The sequence below is a fragment of the Podarcis melisellensis genome (genome assembly GCF_964234715.1).
Source record: "Podarcis melisellensis genome assembly, chromosome: 4".
Classification (NCBI taxonomy): Eukaryota; Metazoa; Chordata; class Lepidosauria; order Squamata; family Lacertidae; genus Podarcis; species Podarcis melisellensis.
This window is the reverse complement of record NC_138531.1, coordinates 95501030-95517707: the sequence shown is the minus strand read 5'-3', so window position 1 is coordinate 95517707 and position 16678 is coordinate 95501030. Positions and strand designations below refer to the sequence as shown.

General features: G+C 44.8%; 1 protein-coding gene across 1 annotated transcript in view; it reads left to right on the top strand.

Annotated features, from left to right (window-relative positions):
- The window catches only part of CAPN5 (calpain 5), a 96284-nt gene extending 80451 nt beyond the window's left edge, over positions 1-15833 (top strand). Inside the window, exons 8-13 of the mRNA XM_081909845.1 lie at positions 2365-2560; positions 5283-5405; positions 9193-9389; positions 10822-10943; positions 11217-11353; positions 13305-15833. Of these exons, the coding sequence (XP_081765971.1) occupies positions 2365-2560; positions 5283-5405; positions 9193-9389; positions 10822-10943; positions 11217-11353; positions 13305-13487 (958 nt within the window). The 3' untranslated portion in view covers positions 13488-15833. The remainder of the gene's footprint in view (positions 1-2364; positions 2561-5282; positions 5406-9192; positions 9390-10821; positions 10944-11216; positions 11354-13304) is intronic.
- The last annotated feature ends 845 nt before the right edge of the window (positions 15834-16678 follow it).

Below are 16678 nucleotides of genomic sequence, written 5' to 3'. Positions count from 1 at the left end.
TTCCCTCACATAAAATATAATATCTAAATCACAACAGCTACATAATTATGCACTTAATTATAAATCCCACCACCAACCCTCTACTTCCCTCAACAGCAATTCAACTTCTTTATATTTCTTTCTACCTTTCCCCCTTGCATTCTGTAATAAATTATTTTTTGTTAAATTCTGATTTTTCCTTCTTTATTGGTTTTGCTATTGCTTACTTTTTTAATTCTAAGCCTATTAGCATGTCGTTTTTAGAACAATATTTTGACATATAATCTTCAAAATACTTAAAAAGTTAAGAAGTTAAAAAGTCAGGGCTTTTTAGTTTAGGTAGAGGGGAAGGGTGATTAAAGGGAGATGTGATGGAACTGTACAAAAATGATGTACATTGTCGAGAAAGTGGATAGAGGGAGGTTTGCCTCTCTCACAAAAAAGGACAGCGCGGAGCAGTGGTTAGTGCGCTACACTAGATCACAGTGGCCAAACAGAGGCCTATAAAAAGCTTACCAGAGTGCAGGAGGGCTCTGTGATTTCCAGCAACGGGTGCAGTGGTACCTTGGTTCTCAAACTTAATCCGTTCCGGAAGTCTGTTCCAAAACCAAGGCACGCTTTCCCATAGAAAGTAATGCAAAATGGATCAATCCATTCCAGACTTTTGAAAATAACCCCTAAAACAGCAATTTCCCATGAATTTTACTATCTAAGTAGACCACTGATCCATAAAATGAAAGCAATAATCAACGTACTGTGCTATAAGATAAATAAGACAGTGTTGTAGATGATAAAAACTAAATTCAATATTTTTCATACCTGCACTGATGATAGTCGTCGTTTGGCTTTTATCCATTTCTGCAGTCACACAATCATTCAATCAGTAGCTGAACTAGGTTCCACACAGTCACAAAAACAAATTAACTGAAAAAACCTCAAAGACAAAAAATGCAAAATAAATAGCAAAAACAGAAGCACCAAACTTAATCCGTACCGGAAGTCCATTTGACTTCCGAAATGTTCGAAAACCAAGGCACAGCTTCTGATTGGTGCAGGCGCCCCGGAAACAATAGCCGACAGCCGCATCGGATGTTTGGCTTCCGAAAAACGTTTGAAAACTGAAACACTAAATTCTGGGTTTTCGGTGTTTGAGAACCAAGGCATTCGGGAACCAAGGTACTACTGTATACAGAAGCATTGCTTCCTCCAGCTGTGGAAGCAGAGCAGAGCCATTGTGGCTTCTAGCCATCGAAAGCCATTTTGCAGGTCACAAAATCATAGAATTGTAGAGTTGGAGGGGACTACGAGGGTCATCTAGTCCAACCCCCTGCAATGCAGGAATCTTTTGCCCACCCTGGGACTCGAACCCACGACCTCAAGATGAAGACTCTCATGCAATCGTCCTCAGATAGTGTTTCTGGGTCAGATTCAGCTAGCTGAAGTATCTTAAAGGTGGCACCACACCAGAAGAAAGGGATACAAGGCCCGTTTAACCTGGCCAGGCTTTGAGTCGAGATTTGAACTCTTTAGTAAAGGGTAAAGGGGCCCCTGGCCATTAGGTCCAGTCGTGACCGACTCTGGGGTTGCGACACTCGTCTCGCTTTACTGGCCGAGGGAGCCGGCGTACAGCTTCCGGGTCATGTGGCCAGCAGGACTAAGCCGCTTCTGGCGAACCAGAGCAGCGCACGGAAATGCCGTTTACCTTCCCGCCGGAGCGGTACCTATTTATCTACTTGCACTTTGACCTGCTTTCGAACTGTTAGGTTGGCAGGAGCAGGGACTGAACAACGGGAGCTCACCCCGTCGCAGGGATTCGAACCGCCGACCTTTTGATCGGCAAGTCCTAGGCTCTGTGGTTTAACCCACAGCGCCACCCGCGTCCCTTTTGAACTCTTTACTTACTTACTTACTTACTTACTTACTTACTTACTTATTATTGATTGAATTTATATACCGCCCTATACCCAGGGGTCTCAGGGTGGTTCACGGAATAAAATCAAGAAATAAAACCACAAAATACCTAATGAAAATTAAAAAAAAACCAACCCAATAACCCCCCCTCAAAAAACAACAACACCCAAATTTTGAAAGGGCATAGGATGTCAATCAAATCAACCAAAGGCCTGGTTAAAAAGGAACATTTTTGCCTGGCGCCTAAAGGCAAAATGTCAGGCAAACTTCCCTGGGGAGAGCATTCCACAGACAGGGAGCCACTGCAGATAAGGCCCCGTTCTTGTGTTGCCGCCCTCTGGACTTCTCGAGGAGGAGGCACACAAAGGAGGGCCTCGGAAGATGATCTCAGGGTCTGGGTAGGTTCCTATGGAAAGAGGCTGTGCTTGAGGTATTGCGGTCCTGAGTCAAGATTCGAACTCTTCCCCACCGCAGGATGACGTTTGAAGACTTCTGCAGGTACTTCACCGACATCATCAAGTGCCGTCTCATCAACACGTCGTACCTGAGCATCCATAAGACCTGGGAGGAGGTGGTCTTGCGGGGGGCCTGGACCAAGCACGAAGACCCCTTGAAGAACCGCTGCGGGGGCTGCGTCAACAACAGGGACACCTTCCTGCAGAACCCACAGGTGAGGCAGCAGCGAGCGGCAGGTGAGAGGCGGAGCAAGGTGTTCCCAAGGGGGCAATGCATGTCTCTGCCACTGAGACTACCTTCCGCTGTCTGCATCTGGACTCAAAAACCTGGGGAAACTGGCACTGAGCAGGTTACTACTACTACTACTAATAATAATAATAATAATAATTTATTATTTATTATTTATACCCCACCCATCTGGCTGGGTTTCCCCAGCCACTCTGGGCGGCTTCCAACAAAACACTAAAATACAATAACCTATTAAACATTAAAAGCTTCCCCAAACAGGACTGCCTTCAGATGTCTTCTAAAAGTTTGGTAGTTATTTTTCTCTTTGACATCTGGTGGGAGGGCGTTCCACAGGGCGGGTGCCACTACCGAGAAGGCCCTCTGCCTGGTTCCCTGTAACTTGGCTTCTTGCAGCGAGGGAACCACCAGAAGGCCTTCAGAGTTGGACCTCAGTTTCCAGGCAGAATGATGGAGGTGGAGACACTCCTTCAGGTATACTGGACAGAGGCCATTTAGGGCTTTAAAGGTCAGCACCAACACTTTGAATTGTGCTCGGAAACGTACTGGGAGCCAATGTAGGTCTTTCAAGACTGGTGTTATATGGTCTCGGCGGCCGCTCCCAGTCCCCAGTCTAGCTGCCGCATTCTGGATTAGTTGTAGTTTCTGGGTCACCTTCAAAGGTAGCCCCACATAGAGCGCATTGCAGTAGTCTAAGCAAGAGATAACCAGAGCATGCACCACTCTGGGGAGACAGTCCGTGGGCAGGGAGGGTCTCATCCTGTGTACCAGATGGAGCTGGTAAACAGCTGCCCTGGACACAGAATTGACCTGTGCCTCCATGGACAGCTGTGAGTCCAAAATGACTCCCAGGCTGCGCACCTGGTCCTTCAGGGGCAACGTTGCCCCATTCAGGACCAGGGAGTCCTCCACACCTGCCCGCCTCCTGTCCCCCAAGAACAGTACTTCTGTCTTGTCAGGATTCAACCTCAATCTGTATAGATTAAGTTTGTAGAGGAAAAAATTAACCGTATTTAGAACATTAAGGATGAGATATATAAGATGCAATGTAAATAAGAACTCTAAGACTAAGAAATGATGGGTAGTGAGAGAGGGAAGTCACATGGATATATTATTATGTAGTATTCTATAATTTTATTTTATTGTATAATTCTAGTTGTTTTAACCTTCTGGTCACTAATTCTGGTCTCCCTGCTCTAATTCTGGCTTGCTTTTAGATTGATTGTATCTTGCTTTTATAATTTTGTATTTTAACTATTTTAAACCGCTGGTCTATGACCATAATAAACTGATTGGTGGGTGCTGAGAGTAGTATGGAAATCCTTTATTCCCATCGCAGAGCTACAGTTCCCAGAGTCCCTTTGGAAGGGCGGATTGGCTGTGAAACTACCCTAGGGATCGCAAATCTGGGAGGGAAACAGGAGTCTTCTAACAGCTCTCAGCTTATTAGAAAGTTCAGGCGTAGACAAACTCAGCCCTCCAGATGTTTTGGGACTACAACTCCCATCATCCCTGTTAGCTAGGGATGATGGGAGTTGTAGTCCCAAAACATCTGGAGCGCTGAGTTTGCCTATGCTTGGTACAGGGACTGAGAGACTGGTGTGGGAAAATGATTGCTTGTGCATAAGAGCATGAGCAAAGTTCTTATTATTGCAGGGTGCTTTCATAGCTAAAAGCATCCTTGGAGCGTGATCAACGCGTGGACAGCTCATGCTGTCCTAATGATTGGCCGATGTAAGCATAGCCTGATCGGCTACGTGGCCTGGTGTGATGGCATGGCACTGTCCTTATCTGCTGGCTTAGAAAAAGTTGCTTTCCTTGTATTTTGTATCTTTCGGACTTTACACAATAAAGGCTGTGCTGCAGCAGCGCTAAAGCAGCCAGAATTCTTCAACCCATCTCTGTGTGAGACTGATTCTTACTGATGGCGAGCAGGTTCTCGTCAGACTGGGGCCAGCTTAAGCAAGGAACGTGAGAACAGGAACGTGGATGCACCGGACCATAGGAGAGGGAGAACAGGAAAAAAAAATGTTCTTTCTTGTTCTCTCCCTCTAAAAGAAGGTGTGTTCAAGTTCAGCTTGTGGGGCTGGCGGAGGGGGGAAGCGCTGCTTCCCCCCCCCCCCCAGCCTCAAAGATCCCTGAAGCCTTTGGAGCGCAGCACCCCGCTGCCCTACAGAGGCTTTCCGCACAGCCATCCCCAAGCTAGAACAGCGAGACGGAGCGCTCCGCAGCTTTGGGCTTAGCCGCGCAGCTTGCATTCGCTCTATAGGACGCACACACATTTCCCCTTAATTTTTGGAGGGGGAAAAGTGTGTCCTATAGAGCGAAAAATACGGTACCCACACAGGCTGGCAGCAGCTCTCTCCAGGGTTTCAGGCCGGAGATCTATGCCAGCCGTGCCTAGAGATCCCAGGGATTGAACCTGGCACGTTCCGCATGCCAAGCGACTGCTCTGCCACTGAGCTACAACCCTTTTCCGGAGCTCAGGCGAGGTAGAGACGGGGAAATGGCCTGAAGCCTCCGTCGAACCGGGAATTCCCAGATTTGTAGCTCAGCCTCTGGCCAAGAAGGCACACCAAAGAACGGTGGGCACTAGAGCTTGGCTTGGAGGTTGCCAACCAAGTGCTCCACACACACACACACAAAAATAAATTTGTCTCATTTTCCATTGCTTTTCTTTTCCTGCCCAGTACGTTTTTGACGTGAAGAAAACGGAAGACGAAGTGCTCATTTGCATCCAGCAGAAGCCCAAACAGACCAATCGGAAGGAGGGAAAGGGGGAGAACCTGGCGATCGGATTCGACATCTATAAGGTCAGAAGTGTGTGTTTGTGTGAACCGCTGTTTCTGCTTCTTGCTTCTCACCCAACGGGGCAATGCATGTCTCTGCCACTGAGACTACCTTCCTCTGTCTGCATCTGGACTCAAAAACCTGGGGAAGCTGGCACTGAGCAGGTTACTAATAATAATAAATATTATTACTATTATTACTATTATTATTATTATTAATTTATTTATTTATACCCGACCCATCTGGCTGGGTTTCCCCAGCCACTCTGGGCGTCTTCCAACTGAATACAGTGGTACCTCGGTTTACATACGCTTCAGGTTACACACTCTAACCGCTAACCCAGAAATAGTGCTTCAGGTTAAGAACTTTGCTTCAGGATAAGAACAGAAATCGTGCTCCAGTGGCGCAGTGGCAGCGGGAAGCCCCATTAGCTAAAGTGGTGCTTCAGGTTAAGAACAGTTTCAGGTTAAGAACGGACCTCCAGAACGAATTAAGTACTTAACCCGAGGTAAAGGGGCCCCTAACCATTAGGTCCAGTCGTGACCAACTCTGGGGTTGCGGCGCTCATCTCGCTTTATTGGCTGAGGGAGCCGGCATTTGTCCACAGACAGCTTCCGGGTCATGTGGCCAGCATGACTAAGCCGCTTCTGGAGAACCAGAGCAGCGCACGGAAATGTGGAACCCAAGGTACCCCTGTATTAAAAACAATACAACATCAGACATTATAAATTTCCCTAAACAAGGCCGCCTTCAGTTGTCTTTTAAAAGTAAAATAGTTATTTATTGCCTTGACATCTGCTGGGAGGGCGTTCCACAGGGCAAGTGCCACCACCGAGTAGGCCCTCTGCCTGGTTTCTTGTAACTTGGCTTCTCGCAGTGAGGGAACCGCCGGAAGGCCCTTGGCGCTGAACCTCAGTTTCTGGGCTGAACGATGGGGGTGGAGACGCTCCTTCAGGTATACAGGACCGAAGCCATTTAGGGCTTTAAAGGTCAGCACCAACACTTTGAATTATGCTCGGAAATGTACTGGGAGCCAATGAAGATCTTTCAGGACCGGTGTTATATGGTCCTGGCGGCTACTCCCAGTCCCCAGTCTCATTGCCGCATTCTGGATTAATTGCAGTTTCCAGGTTAGCTTCAAAGGTAGCCCCACAGAGAGCACATTGCAGTAGTCCAAGCAGGAGATAACCAGAGCATGCACCACTCTGGCGAGACGGTCCGTGGGCAGACAGGGTCTCAGCCTGCGTACCAGGTGGAGCTGGTAAACAGCTGCCCTGGACACAGAATTAACCTGCGCCTCCATGGACAGCTGTGAGTTAGAGACGCATGGAGGCATTGCTTTCTGTTCTGCTCTACGTTCGTTGCCCGCAGCGCTGTTTCTACTCTCCTGCGGTTCTGCTGCTGAAATTGCATCATTATTCTTGCTATCTTCCGCAGCGACTTTACGTGGCTAGCATATGTTGCACCAGTTACGTTTTCGTTACGCTTTTTCGCTCTGTTTGTTTTGGCGCAGAGCAACCGCCATGCAAATGTGGGTGGGGGGTTTGGAAACATAATCGAATAGGTGTGGTTTGCTGACTGAAAGCAACAGTGGCAGCAAATGCCAATCATATTGGCTGGATTGATACCCGTTCCGCACACAAGGTGAAAAAGCAAACACCAGCAATTTCTACTCCTGTGTCTGTTTCTATCGTAACACCCCCTGAAATATACTCGGAGTCGAGAGTGGATTTAATGCTCTTTATTCAGCTCATAGTAGTGAGGAATGGAAGTTCCCCCAGAATGTCTGCTTTATATACATTATTTACACAATGGGCCCCACGTGATTGGCTAATTCCGGGATTCACCTGTAGGCCAATCAGGTTGCGGATTCACTTCCACCTGGAGTTGGATTGGGTGGCTCCTGCGGACCAATCAGACTGCTGCATTCTGCATCCTATTGTTCTAGGACCAATCAGACTGCTGCATTCTGCATCCTATTGTTCTAGGACCAATCAGACTGCTGCATTCTGCATCCTATTGTTCTAGGACCAATCAGACTGCTGCATTCTGCATCCTATTGTTCTAGGACCAATCAGACTGCTGCATTCTGCATCCTATTGTTCTAGGACCAATCAGACTGCTGCATTCTGCATCCTATTGTTCTAGGACCAATCAGACTGCTGCATTCTGCATCCTATGCAACTCAGTACATAACACCCCTACTCGCAATATTGTGGACTCGGAAGAAATGATTCAGAAGCTTGAACGCCTTTCTGACTTTTGCTTTTAAAAGCTTTTTGTGGAGGTAGAGCCCAGAAGTTGTAACTAGTAGCCATCGACAGCCCTCTCCTCCAGGAATTTGCCTGGTCCTCTTATCTTTCTTTTTTCCACAATTTACACACACACACACACACACACACACACACACACACACGAACATAAAAAAAGATGGGCTTATATTGGATATTCTTAGACTGAAATAATTGTTACGGTGTACATAATAAAAGAAATCGAAGATAACTATATAAATAGGTAAATATAATAAGCATCACAAAGAATAAATGACAAAAGATGGGAGAGCGAGGAAAGGAAAGGAAAAAAGAAAAAGAAAACCAAAGAGCAAACTGAAAAACTATTAAAAAATATAAATATCTATCAATCAACACAAAAAAAATTCCTTCCAGTAGCACCTTAAAGACCACCTAAGTTAGTTCTTGGTATGAGCTTTCGTGTGCATGCACACTTCTTCAGATACACTGAAACAGAAGTTTCCAGACCCTTCTATATAGTGAGAAGGTGGGGAGGGGTATTACTCAGAAGGGTGGTGGGAATGGGTGATTGGCAGATAGCTGTGATGAGCCTGTTGACGACTCTTAACGACTGCAATAGGTCTTACAGGAAAAAGCAAGGGGTGAGAAGGTGAAAAATGGCTTTGTCATGTATAATGAGATAAGAATCCAATGTCTTTGTTCAGACCAGGTCTCTCCATGGTTTTAAGTTTGGTGAAAAGTTGCAATTCAGCAGCTTCTCTTTCCAGTCTATTTCTGAAATTCCTTTGTAGTAAAACAGCTACTTTGAGATCTTGTATAGAATGTCCTGGGAGATTGAAGTGTTCTCCTACTGGTTTCTCTGTCTTGTGATTCCTGATGTCCGATTTATGTCCGTTTATTCTTTGGCGTAAGGTCTGGCCTGTTTGTCCAATATAGAGAGCTGAAGGACACTGTTGGCATTTGATGGCATACACAATGTTAGACGATGAGCAATTAAATAGTCCCGAGATGGTATGTGTGATGTTGTTGGGGCCAGTAATGGTGTTGTCCGGGTTATGTGGCAGCAAAGTTGGCATCCGGGTTTATTGCAGGCTCTGGTGCCAGTGTCCGTGTTAGGTCTGGCTGTAGTATTATTGTGGGTTAGGAGTTGTTTAAGATTGGGTGGCTGTCTGTAGGCAATGAAAGGTCTTCCTCCCAGATATCAATCAACAGTAAGCAGTGTTCAATATATTCAGATTTTTTGACTTCCGTCTACTCTTTGCAGTTTCAAGTCAACTACAGTATTACTCTTTTTAATCTATGTTTAATTATTTGTCCCCACCTTGGAGTATGAAATTATTCTTCTGTCTGTGAAATGAATCTAGACACAGCCAAGCATTATTTATTGGGAGCAAATTTTGTCAAATAATTTTTATGACATTCCCATTCTTCTTTAACCTTATCTACTGATTGTTAGATAAGGTCCTCTTTTAAAGCCACCTGGGTTGCCTCATGTGGCAGTGAGTTCCGTAGTTTCACACTCTTCTTCTTCTTCTTTCCTGTGCTTTATTCTGCCCAGGTGGAGCTGAATCGGACTTACCGCATGCACACCTTGCAGCCCAAGGTCGCCAGCTCCATCTACATCAATTCCCGCATCGTCTTCCTGAGGACCGACCTGAAGGAAGGGCGCTATGTCATCATCCCCACCACCTTCGAGGCCGGCCACGTGGGCGAGTTCCTCCTCAGGGTGTTCACAGATGTGCCTTCCGATTGCCAGTAAGCTGCTCTCCATGGAACGGAGGCTTCCTGTAGCCTTTTGATCCTGGCTGGGACCATATCTGCACCTGGCTGCCTGCCCACCCAGCCCTTAGTGGGACTCTGATAATAGAGGATGCTTGGAGTTTAGGGGCAAAGTCACTGATATCTCTCAGCTGTCTTCCCCCTCCTTTCCAAGGAACCAGGGTGGATTTGATTTAAATCAAATCGATTTAAATCACGGTTTAAATCACTGGTCAATATGACTTGATTTAAATCACCAGCCAGTAAGACTTGATTGATTGATTGATTGATTGATTGATTGATTACAGAAAGTGGACTTAAATCAAATCAGTTTAAATCACGGTTTAAATCACTGGTCAATATGACTTGATTTAAATCACCAGCCAGTAAGACTTGATTGATTGATTGATTGATTGATTGATTACAGAAAGTGGACTTAAATCAAATCAGTTTAAATCACGGTTTAAATCACTGGTCAATATGACTTGATTTAAATCACCAGTCAGTAAGAATTTATTTATTTATTTATTTATTTATGAAAGTGGACTTAAATCAAATCGATTTAAATCACTAGTCAGTAAGACTTGATTTAAATCTTCTTCTTTTTTATAATCTTAATATTTACAACCAGATGAAGGTTTCGTTTGTGGAATAATAAATTTTCAGACTAGATGTAAATCATTTTTTTTTATAATCTTAATATTTACAATTACAGTATTTTGGAATAATTTTCAGACTTGATTTAAATCATTTTTTTTTAATAATCTTAATATTTACCACCAGATAAAGGGTTCGTTTCTGGAATAATAAATTTTCAGACTTGATTTAAATCACTAGTCAGTAAGACTTGATTTAAATCATATTTTTTTTATCGAAAGACTCATTCTTGCTGGTATAATCTTAATATTTGCAACCAGATGAAGGTTTCGTTTTTGGAATAATAAATTTTCAGAGTAGTTTTTACGGTTTTATTGAAAATTACTGATTTAGTTATACTGTTAGAAACACAAAGACAGGCAATTATGAAATGGTTGTTTCTATTTGGACAACTTTTCTGCTGTGCTTGATTGGAAGGAGAAAAATAATCATTTCCTTAATAACAATTTAAACAACTTATTTAACTAAAACAAATTATAGCATCTGTATCCATGTTTGTTAACTGATGTGGTTAAACAATTTTTTTCAAAAAGAATACTTAGACTGAGTTTTGGCACACATGAAAAACTTAAAAACAAACCCTTATTTCCTGATGAATAGCCTATAATGTAACTTAAATAGAAAACTATCTTTAGAAAGATTTTTCCCTCCAAAAGCATTTTATTTTAAAAATCTGAATTAAATAAAAAAAAAATCTGATTTAATTTCTTTAAAAATCCAATGTTTATTGATTTTTCTTTTTAAAAATCATTGATTTTTATCCACCCTGTAGGGAGCTGACGCTGGATGAGCCCCCGCACACCTGTTGGAGCGGGATGTGTGGCTACCCGCAGATGGTGTCGCAAGTCCACGTCGTCTCGGCTTCCGGGCTGAAGAATCAGGATTCGCAAGAAGGTGCAGGGCCCCGATCCCACCCCATTTCCAACCACACCCACGCGTCACGCCCAAAATCTGCAGGGGGAGGAGGGGGAGGAGAGGGGGCACAGCTGTCAACTTTTCCCTTTTCTTGCGAGGAATCCTATTCGGAATAAGGGAATTTCCCTTGGAAAAAGGGAAACGTTGACAGCTAGGAGAGGGGGAGAGTCGCTTCCAAAGAGCAGGGGAGCTTTGGGCTGCTGACAAACCGGCCTCGGGGCTTCAACAACCGTTGTTGTCATTTTAATTCAGGCGCAGACCCCTACGTGATCATTAAATGTGAAGGCGAGAAGATCCGTTCGCCGGTGGTGAAAAGCACTGTGACGCCAGAGTTTGACGTGAAAGGCCTGTTCTACCGCAAGAAGCCTGGGCAGCCCATTGTCATTCAGGTGAGGTTTCCTTTATCAAAGGATCATAGTACTATAGCAGACACATCCAACAGGTAAATCGTGATCTACTGGTAGATCACTGGACGCCTGCGGTAGATCACTGGCTCCCCTAAAAGAAGATTTCATTTAACTGTGAAAATAAATCATGCATTCTTTGAAGGTGTTTTCAAACACATTCACCCTCACTTATTCCGGCTCGGTACAGAGCTCGCATTAGAGTAATTTTACTGCCAGCAGTATCTCTAATGTGTATCGCTCTCAGTGCTTTCCAAATCTCACTTGCTGTTTCAAGGTTACGCACCTGAGATAACTGAGACTTCTCTTTTTTATATATAAATATTTATTAGAGTTTTTAATAAAAGAAATACAAAAGTAATAAACAGCATTGCTTTGTTTTTACAAAATTTCATAACATCTTTAGACTTCCTCACGTCCCCCGCTCCCACTTACATCATTAATAAATTTTTTCAAGCAAATTATCATCTTATTTGCAGTTTTATAATCACTCATTTAAATACAATATAATAGTTCTCCTACAGATTTTGTTTCTCTTAATCTCACTTATCATCAAATTCTAATCCAGTTTAGTGATGGCCAATTATTTAAAACCAAGCATCCTTCTTAACATTCCACTAAATCACAATGTTTCTGTAGGTAAATCTTAAATTTTTTCCAATCTTCTTCGATCCTTTCTTCTCCCAAGTCTCGAAGATAACTGAGACTTCTCTAAACTCAGAATTAGATTGGCATAGGCTTTGTCCTCCAGTCTTTGGTCGGCTTCGTCAACTTCTTCATCCTCGTCTTTTACAGGAGGGTTAACAATAATAGTCCAACACTGTTCTTTCTTTAACAATGGCCACATCTGTAAATTCCATGACATATAATTGGATTCTCCCAGTTTCTCTACTGGAAAATATGAAGCTCCCCCTTGAGCTCCAGCTCCAAGTCCAGCCATACCTCCACCCAGCTTTCAGCTTTCCACTCAGTCTTTACTCACACGTGGCTTGAAGAATTGTTTGCCTCCCGGTCTCAAATAGACACTCCCTACCAGAGCCTTCACACAGCCAGCTGCTTGAGAAACGCTGAGTCGCTTCCAGTCTCTGGGTCCTTTTCCATGCTCCGTCTCTGCCCACTGAGGACTGGGCCCATAACCTGTTGTTATTTGTTGCTTACTCGTTTAGTCGTGTCCGACTCTTTGTGACCCCCTGGACCAGAGCATGCCATGCACTCCTGTCTTCCACTGCCTCCTGCAGTTTGGTCAAACTCATGTTTGTAGCTTAGAGAACACTGTCCAACCATCTCGTCCTCTGTCGTCCCCTTCTCCTTGTGCCCTCCATCTTTCCCAACATCAGGGTCTTTTCCAGGGAGTCTTCTCTTCTCACGAGGTGGCCAAAGTATTGGAGCGGCTGTTCTTTTTATCACAGCCTAACCATGTGCAGGGACATGGGTGGCGCTGTGGGTTAAACCACAGAGCCTAGGACTTGCCGATCAGAAGGTCGCGGTTCGAATCCCCGTGATGGGGTGAGCTCCCGCTGCTCGGTCCCTGCTCCTGCCCACCTTGCAGTTCAAAAGCGCGCCAAAGTGCAAGTAGATAAATAGGTACCACTCTGGTGGGGAGGTAAACAGCGTTTCCGTGCGCTGCTCTGGTTCGCCAGAAGTGGCTTAAGTCATGCTGGCCACATGACCTGGAAGCTGTACGCCGGCTCCCTCGGCCAGTAAAGCGAGATGAGCGCTGCAACCCCGGAGTCGGCCACGACTGGACCTAATGGTCAGGGGTCCCTTTACCTTTAACCATGTGCAGCTTTTCTCTTCAATCATGAGGACTAGATGCTTAGTTTTTTAGATTTTGGTTGGTCGGGGTCTGCTAGGTCCACCATGGATGCTCACAGCCCTGGTCTGTGGGCGCGTTCCTTCTCTGATTGTCCACCAACTTCTGCTTCTCTCCCTCCAGGTCTGGGACCATAACCTAATCAGCGATACCTTTCTGGGCCAGGTGAGCCTTGCAGGTGACCCCAACAACCTCCTGTCGATGCACATCCTCCACCTGGAGGACAAAGGCAGCAAACGCGTCAATGAGCTTCCGGGGACCCTCAAGGTGCAGTTGCTCACCAGCAACGTCCTCACCAACATCTAAAAGAAGAACGGTTCCCTTCGTGCCATCTGTACATCCGATCTCGCAATATACAGCATATATCTATATCTGTACCTGCATCGTGTACTGTGCATGCCTTCACTTTTAAAAGGGGACCAGCGCGTTCGGTTTTGTTTTGTTTTGATTTGATTTTTATACAACGGTGCCTTTTCAAGAAGTGGGGGGGGGGGAGTGTTTTCAAATACAAGTCCCGGGCGTAATTTTACTGCCAGCTCTGGGCCTCTGGGCAGTATAAAGTAGTCCCACTCGGGGCTGTATGTTTACACAGAGAAATCTGTCTCTCATGCGCACATGCGTGGCTGGGGTTGGGCTTTGTACCCAGCCTGGGGAAAAAACTACATATTGCCAACCTGGGCGAAGGGCTCATTTCTTAATTCCCATATCCCCAAGGGTGCTGTCCCCAAAGGTGGGAAAAGGCAGGGAGTAGACGAGGCCTCGTTTGCTGGATGCTCAGGAAGAAACAACAGGAATTTGTCGCTTTGATGCTCCCTACAGTCACCAGTTGGGGCAGGCAAATTCTCTGCCCAGGACTTGCATCTGTGTTGTGATTTTGTAGCAGGCTGATAAAAGTCTGGAAAACCTCGTACTGAGGGCAAACATTGCTGTGCCCCTGATTTAGATTTCTCTTTTTCTTCCGAAAGAGATCAAGGCTCTAGACCTCATGGGTGCAAACGTGTGAGCGAAGCCAACTGAAATCTCAGAATGCCATATTTCCTGTAGCAGAAGGGTGGAGCTTTTAGTGGCTCATGGCCGTCGCACCCGTTGAGTAGCAAAAACCCAGAATGCAATTGCACAAAAATGAGAGGTGAATATTTAGCCAGAGATTCCGTGATTGCCAAAGGGTTGCAGAATTGGTTCAGGGTTTCAGATGCACAGCTACATAAGCATTGCCATTTCCTGGAAGATACTGAGCAAAAAGGGGGAGGTGGGTCTCATAAAGGGAATATAGAATGGTCTGGATATGCAAGACCTGTTGAAATGTCTCTGTGTGGGAGAGGGGCGGAAAGTTTTCGTATAAAATGCACAGCCTGGAGAAAGTGGACGGGGCGAAGTATTTCTTCCTCTCTTAAAACTTGGGGACAATTTGATGAAGATGGATGTAGAGAGATTCAGGCCAGGCAAAAGGAAGTATTTCACACAGTGCATAGTTGGAACTACGTGAGTCGCTATTACAAGGTAGCGGAGACACCCACTGACTTGGTGACTTGCACGTGACTTCCAATAAGCGTTGACCTTCCATTACCATTTACAGTTAACATAGCAAGCGGTGGTATGGCTCAGTGGTTAGAGCATCTTCTCTGCATGCGGAAGGTCTCGGGTTCAGTTCCCAGGCAGGGCTGAGAAATATCCCTGCCTGAAGCCCCAGAGAGCAGCTGCCAAGTCAGTGTTGACAATACTGATCTAGATAGACCTTCCCACGTTCCTATGCAGCTTTGGTCTCGCATACTGCAACCATATGGAAGGTGCCTGCTGTTGCTTTTAAACGGCATTGCACGTGCAGCAAAACCAGGGCAGTATTTGTCATGTATTTCCCATATAAGAGACACTCTCTGCTTGTAGAAAACTAGCCTCATGAGCAAGAAGGTCGCTATCTCCCTGATGTTCTGTGTGCTAGATTTCTATATGCAAGGAAGGTTTGATTTTGGTTTTTTAAAAAAGGTGATCATTTTGGAGAGCCTTAGCAAAACGCGTTTCCGGACTGAAATGGGAGGGAATTCCATCTGGAGAATTCAACCACAGATTTAATTCCAACTTGTGCATTTCAGGGTGGTGTGTTTGTGTGTGTGATGCGAATATTGCCCATAAGAAATAAGCCATAACATCAATAGGGCTTTCAATTTAATCTGTTTATCGGGACCAAAAATACCTTCAGATGTTTACTTTGGGGTTTGTTTGTTTGTTTGTTTTTAAATAAAAAGAACGGCTCAAATGTTTATTATTCTAGCCAAAACTTCCTTCGCTGTTTCCGCCCATTCTTTAGGGATATAAGAGTTGGGCTTTTGGTACTTGGAAGTTGTCATTTCTTAGTAAAACTGAGATTGTTTTCAGAGAGAGAATGGACAATCAGGATTGGGTGTGTGATTCATAGGTGATGTTTCTGATTTAAGGCCTGCTGGTTCCATCAGTTGTTTTTTGTACCTTTATGAAGTTTTATCACTCGCACTTTATCCAATAAATGCCCCGTGACGTGTATGAATGCAAACTGAGGAAATGTATTATTGAGAAGTCGCAATTTTAGAAAATGTTGAAATTGACTGGCTGTATGAGATTTGCAATTAAAAGCCAAAAATAATGGCTGAGTCTTATCAATAAATTACATGACTTTGAGTTTTCTTTCTTTCTTTCTTCCCCTCTGCACTTTCTCCAAGGTGTTGCATTCACACATCATTTTCACACGCACACGAGAAGGGTGTTTCACGATGGATGTGTGAATAGGGCTGAGCTAAAATCACCCCCTCAACTTTACAGCACTAGGTTCATGTAGATAGCCATGTTGGTCTGACACAGTCGAAATAAAAAAATAATAATAAAAGGTTTTAAATAATGTCCAGTAGCACCTTAGAGACCAGCTAAGTTTGTTCTGGGTATAAGCTTTCGTGTGCATGCACACCTCTTCAGATGCACTGAAACAGAAGTCACCAGACCCTTATACAGTGGTACCTCAGGTTACATACGCTTCAGGTTTCAGACTCCGCTAACCCAGAAATAGTGCTTCAGGTTAAGAACTTTGCTTCAGGATGAGAACAGAAATTGTGCTCTGGCGGTGCAGCGGCAGCAGGAGGCCCCATTAGCTAAAGTGGTGCTTCAGGTTAAGAACAGTTTCAGGTTAAGTATGAACCTCCAGAATGAATTAAGTACTTAACCTGAGGTACCACTGTATATAGTGGGAGGGTGGGGTGGGGTTTTTCTCAGGAGGGTAGTAGGAGATGGGTGATTGACTCAATGGACATGGTAAACCTCTTGACGACTGTTAACGACTGCAATTAGTCCTACAGGAAAAAGCAAGGGATAGTATGCAGATGACCAAAAATAGCTTTAGCACATGGGTAGGCAAACTAAGGGACGCGGGTGGCGCTGTGGGTTAAACCACAGAGCCGAGGACTTTCCAATCAGAAGCTCGGCGGTTCGAATCCCCCCAATGGGGTGAGTTCCCGTTGCTCAGTCCCTACTCC